Below are 15,983 nucleotides of genomic sequence, written 5' to 3'. Positions count from 1 at the left end.
CTTGCCCTTGGAGAGCTTGTTATGTGCTCTGCCATTTGTAAGTAATTGTGGACAATACAACGACTATGAGCCACTGTGTAGAGAAGCCACAGATGTGCCACAGACTGTGCTGGGCACTTAATGCATGTGGTCTCATCTGATCTCCAGAATAATCTTGCAGGAGGCATTTTACCCCTCATTGTGTGGATTAAGAAACTGAAGCTCAGAGAGGTTAAATGACTTGCCCAACGTCTCACGGCCAGGAAGTGGTGACACAATTTGACTCCAATACCTGTGCTCTTAGGACTTCTAGGTTACTCGAAGTCATGATTTATTACCTGCTTTCCATACTCACAAACGGATCTTAGACGATTGGTTAGTGAATGATAGGATATTTTCCAAGTTAAAAAAAGGAAATGAACATTAGATGGTGTGAAAAAACACAAGACATCGCATGGGCTACTTAGAAATGGGATTTTCTAGGAACACTGACAACTGTCTTATGGAAGTGTTATTCATCTGGTACATGCCACGCCCTGGAAGCAGCTCAGAGGACCCCAGCCTCCATCCGGGAAGACCTGTGGTATGTTCACTGCTGTACCAGAGGAGTGCTGGGGCCAGCTGGTACCCGCCCACGAGAACCGATTGTTAAATGTCCAGGAATTTTGCCAACTGGTTGATAAACACAGCCATTAATAAGAATTAACTTACATAAATTTACAATTAAATTATATCAGAAACAATTGGTATACAAACTTAAAAGTCACCCCTTCCTAATTATTTTACTCTATTTTATTATTACCTATGCTCTTGAGGTTATTTCACTCTACTATATGTTTCTGTTGGAAATGTTACATAGTAATGTGTTACCACACCTCTCTTTCCTTCTCTGTATTCAGGGATGTGTCATTGGGAGCTTGAAATTGACCGTGGAGGGCGTATTACACCATACAAATCAGGAAATGTTATAAATGAGGGCTTGGTTTTTAAAAAGTTTTATAAATATGTTTGATAATGGTGGTTCATGTAGAGCTTGATTTTGTTTGTTTGTTTGTTTTGTTGATTGCCTAGACTTAAGACGGTAATGGAGAAAATGTTAACAATGCAGATTATACAAAAGCATGTTGTGTCTTAGCCGTTATGTTATGAATAGAGCAAAAAATTGGGGAAACGTTCTTCCAGTATTTAAAAATTATTATCTGATGCAGCAACAAAGTCACTCATGTCACTGATGAACATGTGAAGTTCTAACGTCTTTCTTTTTTCACTTGTATTATTCATAAATCCAAAATATCCAAAAATACCCACGAGTGCTCAGGTTGGGAACTCTCTCATTCGTCAACTGCAATGAGAAATTGGCTATGGATACAAGAGTTCACCTAAAGTCAATGAAAGCATTCTGTGAGACTCAGCTGGCTATATAGAATTTACAAGAAAGAGTACTGCATTTCTTGTTACATGGAAAGACTGTGCTACACATTCTTTATATCAGTAAACCTTATGCTATGCACCCATGTACTTTACTTTTTCCAGAGAGCTGGTCATTAAATATTTACCAGCAATTTCTGGCTGTGCTGGCACCCAGCAGAGTGCCTACTACTCATGGTAGGTGTTCGCTGACTGAGCTGAACAGTTGGCAAATGGAGTGTAAATAAAAAGCACTTTGATTCTGGGGCTGGGATGGGGAAAACACATGCTAAGCCTGGTGCATCTTGTAACAGCAGAGAGTAAGCAAGTGCCCAAAACGAAAAGGTGGGGAGATGCTCAAGGACACAGCAAGCAATCTGAAAGAGCTCCCAGTGGCCAAGGCTGGAAGAATTTGAGCGAAGAAATATTTAATGAGTATTGGATTATAATTCAAAGTGTAAAATCAGTATACATGGATCCATACTGACATAGATACATTAGTGAGTAAATACATAAAGGAGGGAGAAGAGACCGGCTTCCTTACAGAAAAATTTAACATACATAGATGTGGAGCTTAATTCCCATGGTCTGGAAGGGCCTGGGGGGTAGGGGTGATGGTGGCGAGCAGGGACACTGACCGCAGCATGGAGGAGCCATGGACCTGGAAAGACAGAATGGAGACTAGAAAACATGGCCAGTAGATCTCAGAAGCCAGGAGAGGGTGCTACTTGGTGCCAGGACAAATGGCCTTTATCTCAACAGCTACCGGGGTGTCACCGTAACTCAGAGACGGGTAATAATTCTATGTCCCCAAGAAAAGGGTAAATCACGTACGGGGCTTCAGTGTGAGAAATCAGGGTTATACATTTAGAACACAGAACCGCCAAGTTATACATTATTTTTAGGTTTTGGAACTTAAAAGAATTAAGTCCCTTTGAGCTGTTCAGAAAAGCCATTCGTTTGGGTTTTTCCCAGCTGTGTTAAAGGAGATCTGGCCCATCTAATTTTCCCATTTTCTTGTAAATCTTCAATCTTACGGTTTTTCCTTTCCTTTCAAGTTCTAATCAGCTTCCTGGTCAGTCCATAAAATGGGAAATAGAATCTAATGAGAAAACAGCCGGATTTTTGCAAATAGCTTTTGCTACCCCTAGACTTGGCCTGCTTCAATTGGGTCTTGCCAGATAGAGAGACGGAATGAATGAATGAATGAATGATCATCAACTAAGTTCAGAGAAGGAGCAACGTGGTTCTGATTTGGTAACAAAGGGTGTGGTCTGCCAGAGGAAGCAGGACGCGGCCTGGTTCCTGACCGAGTCTGGGTTCTGTCTCAGCAGGATGCTAAGGGTTCAGCCCGCGCTCCCGTCTCCACCTCCCCCGATGTCATTTGCATCGCCTGTAGACATCTGGTGACAACACAGCCTCAGGGGTCCTTTTGTGTGAGTTTCTGCTGCAGAGGCCGAGCCTGAGGCTGTCTGCTGCCCCGTGCCCTCCACTTCACTGGTCTCGGGAAATCGCCTTTGATATAAAACACCCAGCCTCAGGAGTTCTCATCACATAAGTAAGTCCCCACGGGACCTGTAAGAGCACAGGGTAGAGGAAATCCTACAAGGTCAGGTAGGAGATGACAAAGCTTGACCAGAAAGAGGCTTTGTTCTGAAGGGCACCATACTCTCTGGTCATTCACTCAGTTGCCGGCTTCTCAACCCCCGGTACAGTAAAGCCACATCCTCCTCAACAACGGGCCCTATTCAGAGGTCCCAGGAATGTGGAAACATCACCCTTCTTGGGGATGGACAACTAAGGCCCTGACTCTGAGCTTCTCATCACACCAGTTCACCACAGGAGAGAAATGAGCAACTCTGCTTCCTTGGAGACTGGCCTGGGACTTTTCCAATGGAAAAGTGGATTATTCGTCATTTTCCTCCCCCCAGATCCTTAGTGGCAAATCCTGTTAGGAAGGCTCCACTTAGGCAATAGGAATGCTTCCTAATGTCATGGACATCTTCTTTGTTTTTGCCTCCCCTGCATCCATTTCTTCCATCTTCTGGATGGGCACCTTAATTTTTTTTCAGGGAAGACACCCTTTCCCTGACAATCCTGAGTCCATAGAACTCTGACCCTTCCACCCCAGGGGTGAGACCATAAACCAGGCCTGGCCAATCAGAGCATTCCTGGCCCATGGCCTCAGTGATTGGTTCAGGGGAAGCCACGTGATCCAAGCCACTGTCAATGAAGATGCTGGCTCTATCCCTGGAACTGCTACTTTGTAGGGTGCTGGGGCTGCTGGTGGCCACTTTCCTACAGGTGAGGCAAGAGTCTGTCTGAGATTGGGAAGCTAACAGGGAAGAAAGAGTCAGATTCCTGACCATGATTTGGGCGCCTGGATCCAGCTGGGCCTAAGCTGCAGCTTTTGGCCTTTTCAGTTCCATGAGCTTTTTTTTTTTTTTTTTTTTTTTTTTGCCTAGGCTAGTTTTAGTTGGTTTTCTGATACTTGCAAACAATCAAATTTCCTGGACAGTATGCTTACTGAGACTTTAGCATAAGCATCACTATGTACTCAGAGTGAAAGTTGTTTTAAAGGTTATGACATGCTCAAATAAAACCCACCAGACTGTCATCATGCACCAAATTTACCTTTCAACTTATAAAAGTAAAGCAGCATCTCCAGAGAAGAATGATTTAAGACCAAGGAATCAATCATAAGACAAGTAGTAAAACGCTGCTTAGAGAAACTTTGATAGATAAATAGTTCTCTAGCTACAGCAGGCTTCAGACTACAAATCCCAAATTTCTGCTTCAAAAGTGACTCAGGGAAGACATTCCATAGTTTTATTTATTTAGCTTTTTGGCCTCGCCGTGCACTTGTGGGATCTTAGTTACCTGACCAGAAATTGAACCCAGGCCCTCAGCAGTGAGAGCACTGAGAGCACTGAGTCCTAACCACTGGACCACCAGGGAATTCCCAACAGTCCACAGTTTTAAAAGAAAACTTTCCAGTTGAAGAAACAGGCAAAATTTGTAATATGCATCTGTTGTATATATAATATGTTAATGTCTAGTACATTTATCAGATCCATGTCAATGTAATTATATTATTACTATATTTGCAAATGCATATATATGTGTATGTATATTTAGAACCACATATTTCCAGCTCTCTTTTAAAGAGGTATTGAAAAGACTGTTCAAAATTTAGTTTTCCAGCTTGTCTGTTTTTTCTTATTCCTCAGTAAACTTAAGCAATTAACCAGCACATTTCCTGGCACACAGTAAGGCTCAATCTGAGTGAGTTCTTTCTCCCCAGCTCCCCCCTCTATTTTAAGTTCTTCTTTTAGAAACCAAGTCAAATGAAAGAGGCAGTACTGCATAATGTTACAAGCAGAGGCTGGTAAACGTTTTCTGTAGAGCCAGACAGTAAGCATTTCCAGCCCTGTGGGCCATATGATCTGCCCAGCTTACTCTGCCGTTGTAGCCGACAACACAGGCAATACTGAAATGAATGGGATGGCTGTGTTCCCAGGAAACTTTACAAAAGCAGGCGATGGCCCGCATTGGCCTTGGGCCATAACGTGCCGACCTCGGGTTAAGACCTTGGGATCCGGCGTCACACAGACTCTGGTCCGGCTCCCGGCTCTGCTCCTTCTCTGGGACCCTGACGAGTGTGTCATTTCTGTGCCTTGTCTGTAAGACATAGGGATACTAACAGCCATTTCTTAGTCTGTGAGAAGTGGGTGAGATAGTGCACGTGAAATGCTGGGAACACTTCCTGATCCATAATAAATGAGCATAAAACATTAGCCATCAGGTATGATCACCATCGTCAAAAAAGAAGAAGAAAGGGGGCAACTGAATTTGTCCAGGAACGGCAGCAATATCCCTGGTAAAGAGTTAGTGGATGGACTTCCCTGGGGGCGCAGTGGTTAAGAATCCGCCTGCCAATGCAGGGGACAGGGATTCGAGCCCTGGTCCAGGAAGATCCCACATGCCGCGGAGCAACTAAGCCCATGGGCCACAACTACTGAGCCTGTGCTCTAGAGCCCGCGAGCCACAACAACTGAGCCCGCATGCCACAACTACTGAAGCGCATGCACCTAGAGCCCATGCTCCGCAACAAGAGAGGCCACCGCAATGAGAAACCCGCGCACTGCAATGAAGGGTAGCCCCCGCTCGCCGCAACTAGAGAAAGACCGCGCGCATCAATGAAGACCCAACACAGCCAAAAATAAATAAATAAAATAAATAAAATAATTAAAGAAAAAAAGTTAGTGGAGCCAGGGACTTCCCTGGCCGTCCAGTGGTTAAGATTCCACGCTTCCAATGCAGGGGGTGCAGGTTTGATCCCCGGTTGAGGAACTAAGATCCTGCATTGGTGTAGCCAAAAAAAAAGTTAGTGGAGCCAAACAAGCAAGGAAGCCAGATAACTGAAAATGCATTTTCTTCTATTATCAGTGGCTTTCGTTTTTACCCACATAATGAATCATCCCCTGTCAGAGTGTGAAATTGCAGGTTGGACTGGGAATTGCAAGACCTTCCTTAACCGCTGGGCAGTGAAGGACCTGCCTGGGCTCTCACGGCCCCACGATGCTTCGTGCTATTAGGAAAAGCCTCCAAGGGACTCAGGAGAGCTGGCTTTTAATCCTGTCTCTGGATCTATATGACTGATGCCTAACCTTGGGGAAGTCGCTGAAACTCTCTGAGCCTCAGTTTATGCCATGATAGGGGTGGTCCCAGGGACCTCTATAAAAACAACTGAAGGGGGAAAGGGGACCTGGGATTAATGAGTAGCTCCTTGGCAGAAATTGGAAATTGAAGCTCAGAAAGGTAAAGTCAGTTGCAGCTGGCATTTCAACTTGGGTCCATCTAACTCCAAAGGCCTTGCTTTCTCGATTGTGTTCTGCAGAGCTTCCCCATTAAAGCAGCAAGGAATATTGGCCGACAGAGGGCGCTCTTCTCGCAAGACAGGACGTCATGACATTGCAGGGACAGAGGACAGTATCCAGGAGCCACGTGGGAGAGTCTGGCTGGACTGGGAACAGGGCAGAGCAGGCAACAGGGAAGGCCAGACACAGGCAGTCATGGGGATGGGGGCTGCCGACAAGGAGCTGTCAACCCCCTCATGGAACAACTCGGCACGTCATTTGTGGCGCCTGGCTTCCTTTTTCATTCTGGCCATTTCCATCCGTTTTGCCGTATTTCAGAACAGAGAAAGACATGATGGATACATACGGGTGACGTGGGTTTCCTTACTCAGCTGCCTTGTAAGAACGGCGCCACTGTGACTAGCACAGCTTGTTTCCACACCTCCTTTCCCAGAGCTCAGAAAGCACGAGTAAAGGCAACAACCAACAAAACCCACAACACGGCAGCACACCTGACTCTGGGACTTCAATTTCCCACGCCTGGTGCCAAGACTCTATGGGATTAATCAACGGTTGCTTCAGGGCATTGCAGATGGCCCTGCGGGTTATGTCCTGCACAGCTTCAGTGGGCGCCATCCACATGGACTACGTTGTGAATGGTGACCCTGGAGTTGTGCAATATGGCAGCCCTAGGTAATACTTTGATGAGAGAGCTATAATTTACAAAGTATGGTCCTGGGGGCTTCCGTGGTGGCGCAGTGGTTGAGAGTCCACCTGCCGATGCAGGGGACACGGGTTTGTGACCCGGTCCGGGAAGATCCCACATGCCGCAGAGCGGCTGGGCGTGTGAGCCTTGGCCTCTGAGCCTGCACGTACGGAGCCTGTGTTCTGCAACGGGAGAGGCCACAACAGTGAGAGGCACGCGACCGCAAAAAAAAAAAAAAAAAAAAAAAGGATGGTCCTGGGCACAACCTGCCTGCCAATGCACTTTGTCAAACAAGAGTTTTTCTTTATATTTTTCCATCTTGTATGTTATTCTATGGGTAATTTATCTGCAAATATATTTATCTGCTAGCGGGGGCAGGTCTTGGGAGGTTTCCCTGTCCAAAAGGACACTTACAAAGGAGGCATCTTGGCTGCTCCATGCTGGTTTGCTTGACTCTAAAGCTGAGGGTTATCATGTGCTTATTAGGTGCCAGATGCTGGACTACGCAATTTACGCACTTTGCCCACTTAATACCACAGTCACTCAAGGTGGTAGGAACTACTGTTACAGGAGTGGGGACCGAGGCCCTGAGAGGTAGATGATTTGTGCACGTCCAGTATAAAAGCCGGTCAAGAGCAGGGCTGGGACGGCGCTGGAGTCAGCCTGACCTCAGGGCACGTGCTCTAACCACTGTGACATCTGCAAACACATCTGGATTCCTAAGCGCCCCGCACCTCACCCCCCTCCCCCAGTAAAATGCTGTCACACCCTCCTCTATTGGTTAGGGTCACCACAAAACCTGAACTAAATGCTTTCATTTGGGAACTCTTTGTCGGGAGAAGAACAGTTCTCATCATACTTAATCTGTATGATATCAGGGCAGTCCTCCGTGGAAACTCCATCCAAGGAGGAAACACAGCGCCCTCACCAGGGACCCCAAAATCAATTGGAAACAAGAATAGGCCGGAAGCAAGACGGCCACGAATTTTTTAGAAAAACTGGGCTTCAAAATATTTGATGACAGATGCTCTTCAATACCTCTCCCTTTTCCCCTCTTCCTTTCTCTTCTTTTAAATAGCCAGCAGGTTGGGGACATCAGGAAGTGGAATTTGTAGGAAGGTGTCAGTCAGTCCACAGGCTGCCCTCACACGGACGCTGCAAAGGACCCCTGCATGAATATGAGCATCATGGATGGAAGCTTCTCAAGCTGGGGACGCCCCGGCAGAGAGCACTTTTGAGAAGATGGGGCTGTGGAGAGTCCTGCAAAGTGCCCTGGGCACAGGCCAGGGGAACACTTGTGCAGCTGCCTGCAGTCAACCAAGGAATGAAGCAAGGTGCAAGTGCGTGTAGGAATAAGAATTGAAAAACTCCGTGTATATTCGAGTGACCGTGAGAGTATGCTTTCCTCGGTGTGAAAACCAGTCAAGGCTACTGCTCCAGCTAGCATCAGACTAAATGGTTTTCTCCCCTCCTTTTTCCGCAAGTGGGGATAGTGTTTAATTTGCACTGACAAGCTGTGTGGCCCTGGGGAAATTACTTAACCTCTCTGAGTTTCGGATTCCTTGTCTGTAAAATGGGGATCATGGGAGAACCCATCTCATAGGTTGCTGTGAGCGTGAAATAAGGGAGAGCAGGTGAATTGCTTAGCACAGTGCTGTTCACGTCAGTGATTCCTCCTGCTGCTCTCCTGGTTTCTCTTCTTACAAAACATCTTCTTCCGTCTTATCTGCTCAAGGTTAGAGGTCGTCATCACTGTTTCCCACAATTATATAAGAAGCACCTTGTAAAATAAAGTCCCCATTCCATAGTTGTACACCCGTGTTCATAACAAACTTACTCAAAATGGCCAAAAGGTGGAAGCAACCCAAGTGGCCATGGATGGATGAGCAGATAAACAAAATGTGGTGAATCCATACAATGAAATATTCAACTGGAATGAACCATGAGGATATCATACTAAGTGAAATAAGATGATCGCAAAAGGACAAACAATGTAAGATTCCATTTATATGAGGAACCTAGAATAGTCCAATTCACAGACACAGCATGGTGGGAGGGGAGGAAGGAAGCAGGGGGTTTGATTTGATGGGCTTAGAGTTTCAGTTTGGGAAGATGAACAAAGTTCTGATGATGGATGGGGATGATGGCTGCACAACAGTGTGAATAGATTTAATGCCACTGTGAACTGTACACTTAAACATGGTTAAGATGGTAAATTTTATGTGTATTTTACCATAATTTTGAAAATTAAAAGTTAAAAACAAACCCCAAAATGAAATACCTCCAAGGTTTCTCCAAGGTTTGGGGTGATAGAAATGGATGAAAGTGTTCTGAAAGCAGGTTGTGGTGATGGCTGCACAACTCCATCAATATATTCAAATTGATTGAATTGGACACTTAAAATGGGTGAAGTTACTGTTATGTAAATTGTACTTCAGTGAAGCTGTTAAGAGCAAGCAAGCAAACAAACACTTGCTGTGATCCGGAGGAAACTTTGGAGGATGAAGGAGCTGTTCACTGTCTTGATTGTGGCTGTGGTTTCACAGGTGTACCCATATGTCAAAGCCCATCCACTTACAGACTTTAAACATGTGCCGTTTATGGCATGTCAATTATATCTCAAGAAAGCTGTGTTTTAAAAAGGCAGAACAGTATTCCATATATAAACAAACTCCTTATAATATATTAAACTCCTTAGAATATATTAAACAATATAATTTATTAAACAATGCCTCCTTTGTTTTGTTTTGTTTTTTTTTTTTTTTTTTTTTTGCGGTATGCGGGCCTCTCACTGTTGTGGCCTCCCCCGTTGCGGAGCACAGGCTCCGGATGCGCAGGCCCAGCGGCCACGGCCCACGGGCCCAGCCGCTCCGCGGCATATGGGATCCTCCCAGACCGGGGCACGAACCCGTATCCCCTACATCGGCAGGCGGACTCTCAACCACTGCGCCACCAGGGAGGCCCTAAACAATGCCTCCTTTGGATGGAAATTTAGGTTTCAAATTTTATGCCCCTATCAATAATATTTCAATAAATATCTTTGTAGGAAAAAAAAAAGAAAAAAATGCAGATATTATTTGCTGCTCCCCTATTCTTCTCCCCACAGGCAAGCCACAGAGTCAGAATTTCCCAGGGAGGGGGCCTGGGAACCTGTAATTTTACTGAACATTCCTGAAAATTCCTTGGAATCAGACATGTTGGGGCACATTGATTCAAACTTCATGAACTTGGATTTTCAGGCTTGGGAGTGTGAAATCCCCTTTTCTTTGATCCCTAAAAAATTCTGTAAGTGTTCCATACAAATGATTCTAAATTTCGGTTTCCCTCCTATTGGCGGTGCATCAGAATCATCAGGGAGCTTGTGAGAATGCATATTCCCAGGCCCTACTCCCAGGGAGGATGTGTATGGTTGCCAGATTTCGCATAAATAAAGAAATGAATAAATCAATATATAATAAACTATAGGGTGTCCGTTAAATCTGAAGTTCAGATAAACACCAAATAATTATTTTAGCATAAGTGGTTCCTTGCAATACTTGGGCCACACCTGTACATAACAATTATTTGTTGCTTCTCTGAAATTCAGATTTAACTGGGTGTCCTGTATTTCATCTGGGAATCCTAAGTATGAGTCCTCAGGCCTGGGGTGAAGCCCACATCTGCACTGTGGGTCTGCTCCCCACGTGCTTCTGACGAGGCGGATCCTTAGAACCCATGTTGAGAACCCCTGATCAGGTCAACACCTTCTGGGTCAGGAGCCCCTCCTCAGGGCGGCCAGTGGATCCCAGTGCATCCCACAAGTGAGCACACTTTAATGTTGGTCCAAGGAGGAAAAGGGGGCTGAGAAGCAGCAGGAGAAAACTGTCCCAGGTTTTCAAAGCCAAACGTGGTGGATGCGGTGTCACGAGCCCTGCAGCCTGAGGGACGGTGCTCATCTTCTCTGAGTGGGTATTTAGGGCTGCCTAGGGGACCCACACCCAGGATTCTGCCTAGATTCTCTAAACTTTATTTATTTATACCCAGCCTCGTCCCCGAAAGGACTTTAAGCCTCGGAGGTCTCAGTCCATGCAGCGTTCTTGGTGCTGGGGAGTGAGGTTAACACGCCGTCTCTCTGGGACACACACGACAGGTATTAATTGTGTGCTCACCACGAATGGGCATTATTCTGGGAGTTTTACAATTAGAACCATCTCATTTAGCCCTCGAGATAAGCCTGCAAGGTCATTGCTGTCGTTGGCCCCATTTTGTAGATGAGGAAACCGAGGTTCCGAGGGGTCCAATGGTTTGTGCAAGAGTGCACCGAGTAGGCCAGTGGCAGAGCTGGGGTTCTGACCCAGGACTGTGTTGCTAACCAGCCCCCATCCTGCCTCCCTACTGAACCAGATACTTCTGGTGACTGAGCTTTGCTGGGCGAATTTTGGCTTACGTTCCGCTTAACCTGGGGCCATACCTTAGGTCCTGATCCCGGGAACATTTCTGATCCGGTGTGATAACAGCTGGCAGGCCTTGAGCGTCTACTCTGGCCAGAGACTTTGACTTTTTATACATAGATACTCTCTCAACGCCCTGCACCGCTGAGAAGACCCAGACCCAGGCATACAGAGAAGCCTGGCCGAGGTCACAAAGCTAGGAAGTTGCAGAGCACTGATCTGCCTAAAAAGGAAGCATCCATCTCTGCATCTTCAAAAGCACACACTTGCTTTCCACCTCCCCTCGCCAAGCTTCACTTTTCAGGAAAACGCTCTCCCTCGGGGCTGGTCGCTAGGCAACCCTTGCATGTAATTCCACGAAATGCCCAGAAGAGGGCGCGAGGACTCGCTCTCCCCGGGCACCCACGCGATGGGGCTGAACTTCGCAGAATCGCGAAAGGAAGAGTGACGCGCTCCAGACGAACTCCACCTGTGGCCGTACCCGAGCCCTAGGCTGCACGGAAGGTGACACAACACGGCACCTCTGCACCCCACCCCACCCCACCCCCGCAGGGGCCTGGACTCACCGAGGCTGGGTTTTCGATGACCAGTTCGTAGGTCAGCCCTCTGGACCCAAACCTCAGGATGTCTCCGGGTAGGAGCTTCACAGCCACGTTCTGAATGTGGCACTCATTGACGAACGTGCCGTTGCAGGAATTGAAGTCGTGGAGAACAAAGCTGCTTTCGGCCTCATTATATTCAATGAGTGCGTGATGGTTGTCGACGTCTGCAGACTGAAATGCAGAAGGGGGACAGTCAGAGCCAGGAATAACAGGAATAACAAGGAATAACTAGTGCCACTGACACTGGGGGCCCCAATGTGCTAACCACTTCATCTGGCTGGACGGTCACTGCAATCCTCATTTTAAGAGGAGGATGCTGAGGGTCAGAGAGGTTAAGTGACTTGCCTAAGGCCACACAGCTAGTGAGTGGAGGGTCACCAGACCCTGACAGCAGACCCAGAATAGATGCCCAGTTTTAGGGTAGGGCGTCAGGCAACACAGAGGCAAGAGGGAACTCGGGGGGAATTGGCCAGGAATTGGCCACGTGATAGTTCTCTGATCCCATGCAAGTATCCTTTTGGTTGTCCCGAGTGGCAAGACAGCAGAAATGGTCCAACACAAACCAGAAAGGTCAGTTGGCAAGTGACAACTGTCCATTTACTGCAAGTGTTAAAGTTCAGGGGAGGTTTTGTAATAATTGTTGTTTTCATTTGTTTGTTCTATTCATTTTTAAAATAACATGTTTTTTCTAATAATGCAGAAAATGAGAACTAGAGAAAAACACAAAGAAGACATTAAAATCACTTAGACTCCCGTCCCCCAGAGGCAGGCACTGAGAACACGGTGGTTCACATCATTCCAGTCTTTTCTCTATGCTTACAATCTTTTTAAAAAGTTTAAACACGGGCCTCCCTGGTGGCGCAGTGGTTGAGAGTCCGCCTGCCGATGCAGGGGATACGGGTTCGTGCCCCGGTCTGGGAGGATCCCATATGCCGCGGAGCGGCTGGGCCCGTGAGCCATGGCCGCTGAGCCTGCGCATCCGGAGCCTGCGCGTCCGGAGCCTGTGCTCCGCAACGGGAGAGGCCACAGCAGTGAGAGGCCCGCATACGCAAAAAGAAAAAAAAAAAAAAAAGTTTAAACACAATTGAGCTCACACCACAAAACATAGTTTTATAACTACCTTTTAAAAGCCTTGGTGTATAATGAAGGTTTATCCCATGTGATTAATTATTACTGTTGCTTCTTAAAAGCTACTCAGAATTACCAAAGATGATCTATTTTTCAATAGGAGCCCTGGTGTGACCACATTTCCCTCAAAAGAGAGAGACCCCAGACAGTGATTTGTCAGTGGCGTCAGAAACCTCCTGTGTAACCACTTTAATAAGAAGAATGAGCAAAACTCGGCACCAAGGAGGAAATATCACATCCCCCCCTGGCCCCGGCGCCCTGGACTATGGGCTGCAGGGCACGTGCGAAGTCCTCTGTCTTCTCAGGACACTGCCTATGAGCCATCCACTCCAGCCTGAGACTTTGCAAATATTTTCTAAGTCAGTCTTCTCAGAGTGCCTCATCCAACTTTCATAGAGAGTACTTGGACTTAGAAATCTATACTAATGTCCCACCATATAATTATAACCAATAGCTTTTATTAATAATAGCTTATAGTATATGAATAGATAATAATATAACTGCATATATTAGTAGAATATATTAATGACACATTATGTGTAATTACACAAATGCCAGGAAATTTGCTAAGTGCTTTACTGCATTATCCCGTTTCATCTTCACAATAATTCAAAGGGATACTTCCTCATTTCAAAAAAAATTTAATTTTTTATTGAAGTCTAGTTGATTTACAATGTTGTGTTAGTTTCAGGTGTACAGCAAAGTGATTCAGTTATACATATATATAATATCTATTCTTTTTCAGATTCTTTTCTATCACAGGTTACTGCAAGATATTGAATATAGTTCCCTGTGCTGTACAGTAGGTCCGATAGTTACTCATTTCTTAGATGAGGAAACTGAGGCATAGAACGATTAAGTGTGCCCACAGTCAGCCACTTTGACTTGCTTGGCTTGTTCCCAGGTTTGCCTGATTCAAATGACTGTGCCTTTACCCACTTTTCAAATTCCTACCAAACACTTTGGCACTTAAAATACTGAAACACAAGAAGAAAGCAGGAGTAGCTCTATTAATTTCAGGCAGAGCCAACTTCAGAGGAAGGAAAGTTATCAGGGATAAAGAGAGGCGATACATAGTGATAAAGGGGTCGATTCTCCAAGCAGACATAACAGTCCTTCATTGTATGTACCCAACAATAAAGCATCAAAGTATGGAAGGCAAAAACTGATAGAACTGCAAGGAGAAGCAGATGAATCCATCATGGTAGCTGGAGACCTCAACAGCCCTCTGTCAGTGACGGGCAGACCCACCAGGCAGAAAATTAGGAAGAATGAAGTTGAACTGAACAGCACTACCATCATCTGGATCTAACTGGCAACCACACAGCTTCATCCCACAGCAACAAAACACACATCCTTCTCAAGCTCCCATGGAACATTCACCAAGCAGACCACATTCCAGGCCACGAAATATACCTCAACAAATGTAAAAGAATAGAAATTATGCAAAGTACGTTTTCAGAACACAATGGAATTAGGCTAGAAACCAATACCAGAAAGACAGCTGGAAAATCCCCAAATATTTTCAGATTAAACAACACACCTCTAAATAACAGATGGGTCAAGGAGGGAGTCTCATGGGAAATAAAAATTTATCTTGAGCTAAATGAAAATGAAAATACAACCTATGAAAATTTGCAAGATGCAGTGAAAGCAGTGCTTGGAGGGAAGTTTATGGCATTGAAGGCATACATTTGAAAAGATCTAAGCTTCCACCTTATGAAACTAGAGAAAGAAGAGCAATATAAGCTTACCACAAGCACAAGACAAGAAGCAATGAATGAAATAAAAAGCAGGAAAACAATAGAGAAAAGTCAGCAAAATAAAGAGCTGTTTGGTCTTTTTTTTTTTTTTTTTGTAAAGATCAATAAAATTGACAAACCTCTAGCAGGATAACCAAGAAAAAAAGAGAGAAGATACAAATTACTCAAATCAGAAATGAGGGCTTCCCTGGTGGCGCAGTTGTTGAGAATCCGCCTGCCGATGCAGGGGACACGGGTTCGTGCCCCGGTCTGGGAAAATCCCACATGCCGCAGAGCAGCTAGGCCCATGAGCCATGGCCGCTGAGCCTGCGCGTCTGGAGCCTGCGCTCCACAACAGGAGAGGCCACAACAGTGAGAGGCCCGCGTACCGCAAAAAAAAAAAAAAAAAAAGAAATGAAAGCGATGGCATCACTACTGATCTCATGGACACTGAAGGGATACTAAAGGAATATTATGAATAATTCTATGCCCACAGATTTTATAACTTAATGAAGTGGACCATTTCCTTGAAAGACACAATCTACTGAAACTCACACAAGGAGAAATAAATACTCTGAATAGACTCATATCTAGTAAAGAATTTGAATCAATAATGAATAACCTTCCAAAATGGAAAGCACCAGGCCTGGATGGGTTCACTGGTCAACTCTATCAAACATTAAGGAAAGAATGATCCCAGTTCTCAATAATCTCTTCCAGAAAATAGAAGAAGAGAGAACACTTCCCAGCTCATTCTGTGAGGCCAAGCTTATTCTAATAGCAAAACCAGATAAAGATATTGCAAAACAGGAAAATTGCAGACCAATACCTCCCATGAACATAGATGCAAAATCCTCAACAAAATATTAGCAAATTGAATCCAGTGATGTATAAAAAGACTTCTACACCACAGTCAAGTGGGATTTATTCCAGGTATGCAAGGCTGGTTCAACATTTGGAAATCAATTAATGTAATCCATCACATCAACAGCGTAGAAAAGAGAAATCGCATTATCATAACAGTAGATGCAAAAAGAGCATTTGACAAAATTAAACACCATCCATGATAAACTAACAAACCACCAAACCACCACAACAACTCTTGGCAAATTAGGGATGGAGGGGAACTT

The 15,983-nt window shown here is 45.3% G+C and overlaps 1 protein-coding gene across 1 annotated transcript in view; it reads right to left on the bottom strand.

Moving 5' to 3' along the window:
* Positions 1 to 15,983, bottom strand: part of LOC309808843 (forkhead-associated domain-containing protein 1-like) — a gene marked incomplete at its 5' end in the record, with an annotated part of 203,913 nt that overhangs the window by 171,679 nt on the left and 16,251 nt on the right. Inside the window, one exon of the mRNA XM_082629415.1 lies at positions 11,948 to 12,154. Coding sequence (XP_082485541.1) covers positions 11,948 to 12,154 — 207 coding nt within the window. The remainder of the gene's footprint in view (positions 1 to 11,947; positions 12,155 to 15,983) is intronic.

Source organism: Mesoplodon mirus (genome assembly GCF_964341445.2).
Source record: "Mesoplodon mirus genome assembly, chromosome: 7".
Classification (NCBI taxonomy): domain Eukaryota; kingdom Metazoa; phylum Chordata; class Mammalia; order Artiodactyla; family Ziphiidae; genus Mesoplodon; species Mesoplodon mirus.
This window is presented reverse-complemented; position numbering and strand designations above follow the sequence as displayed.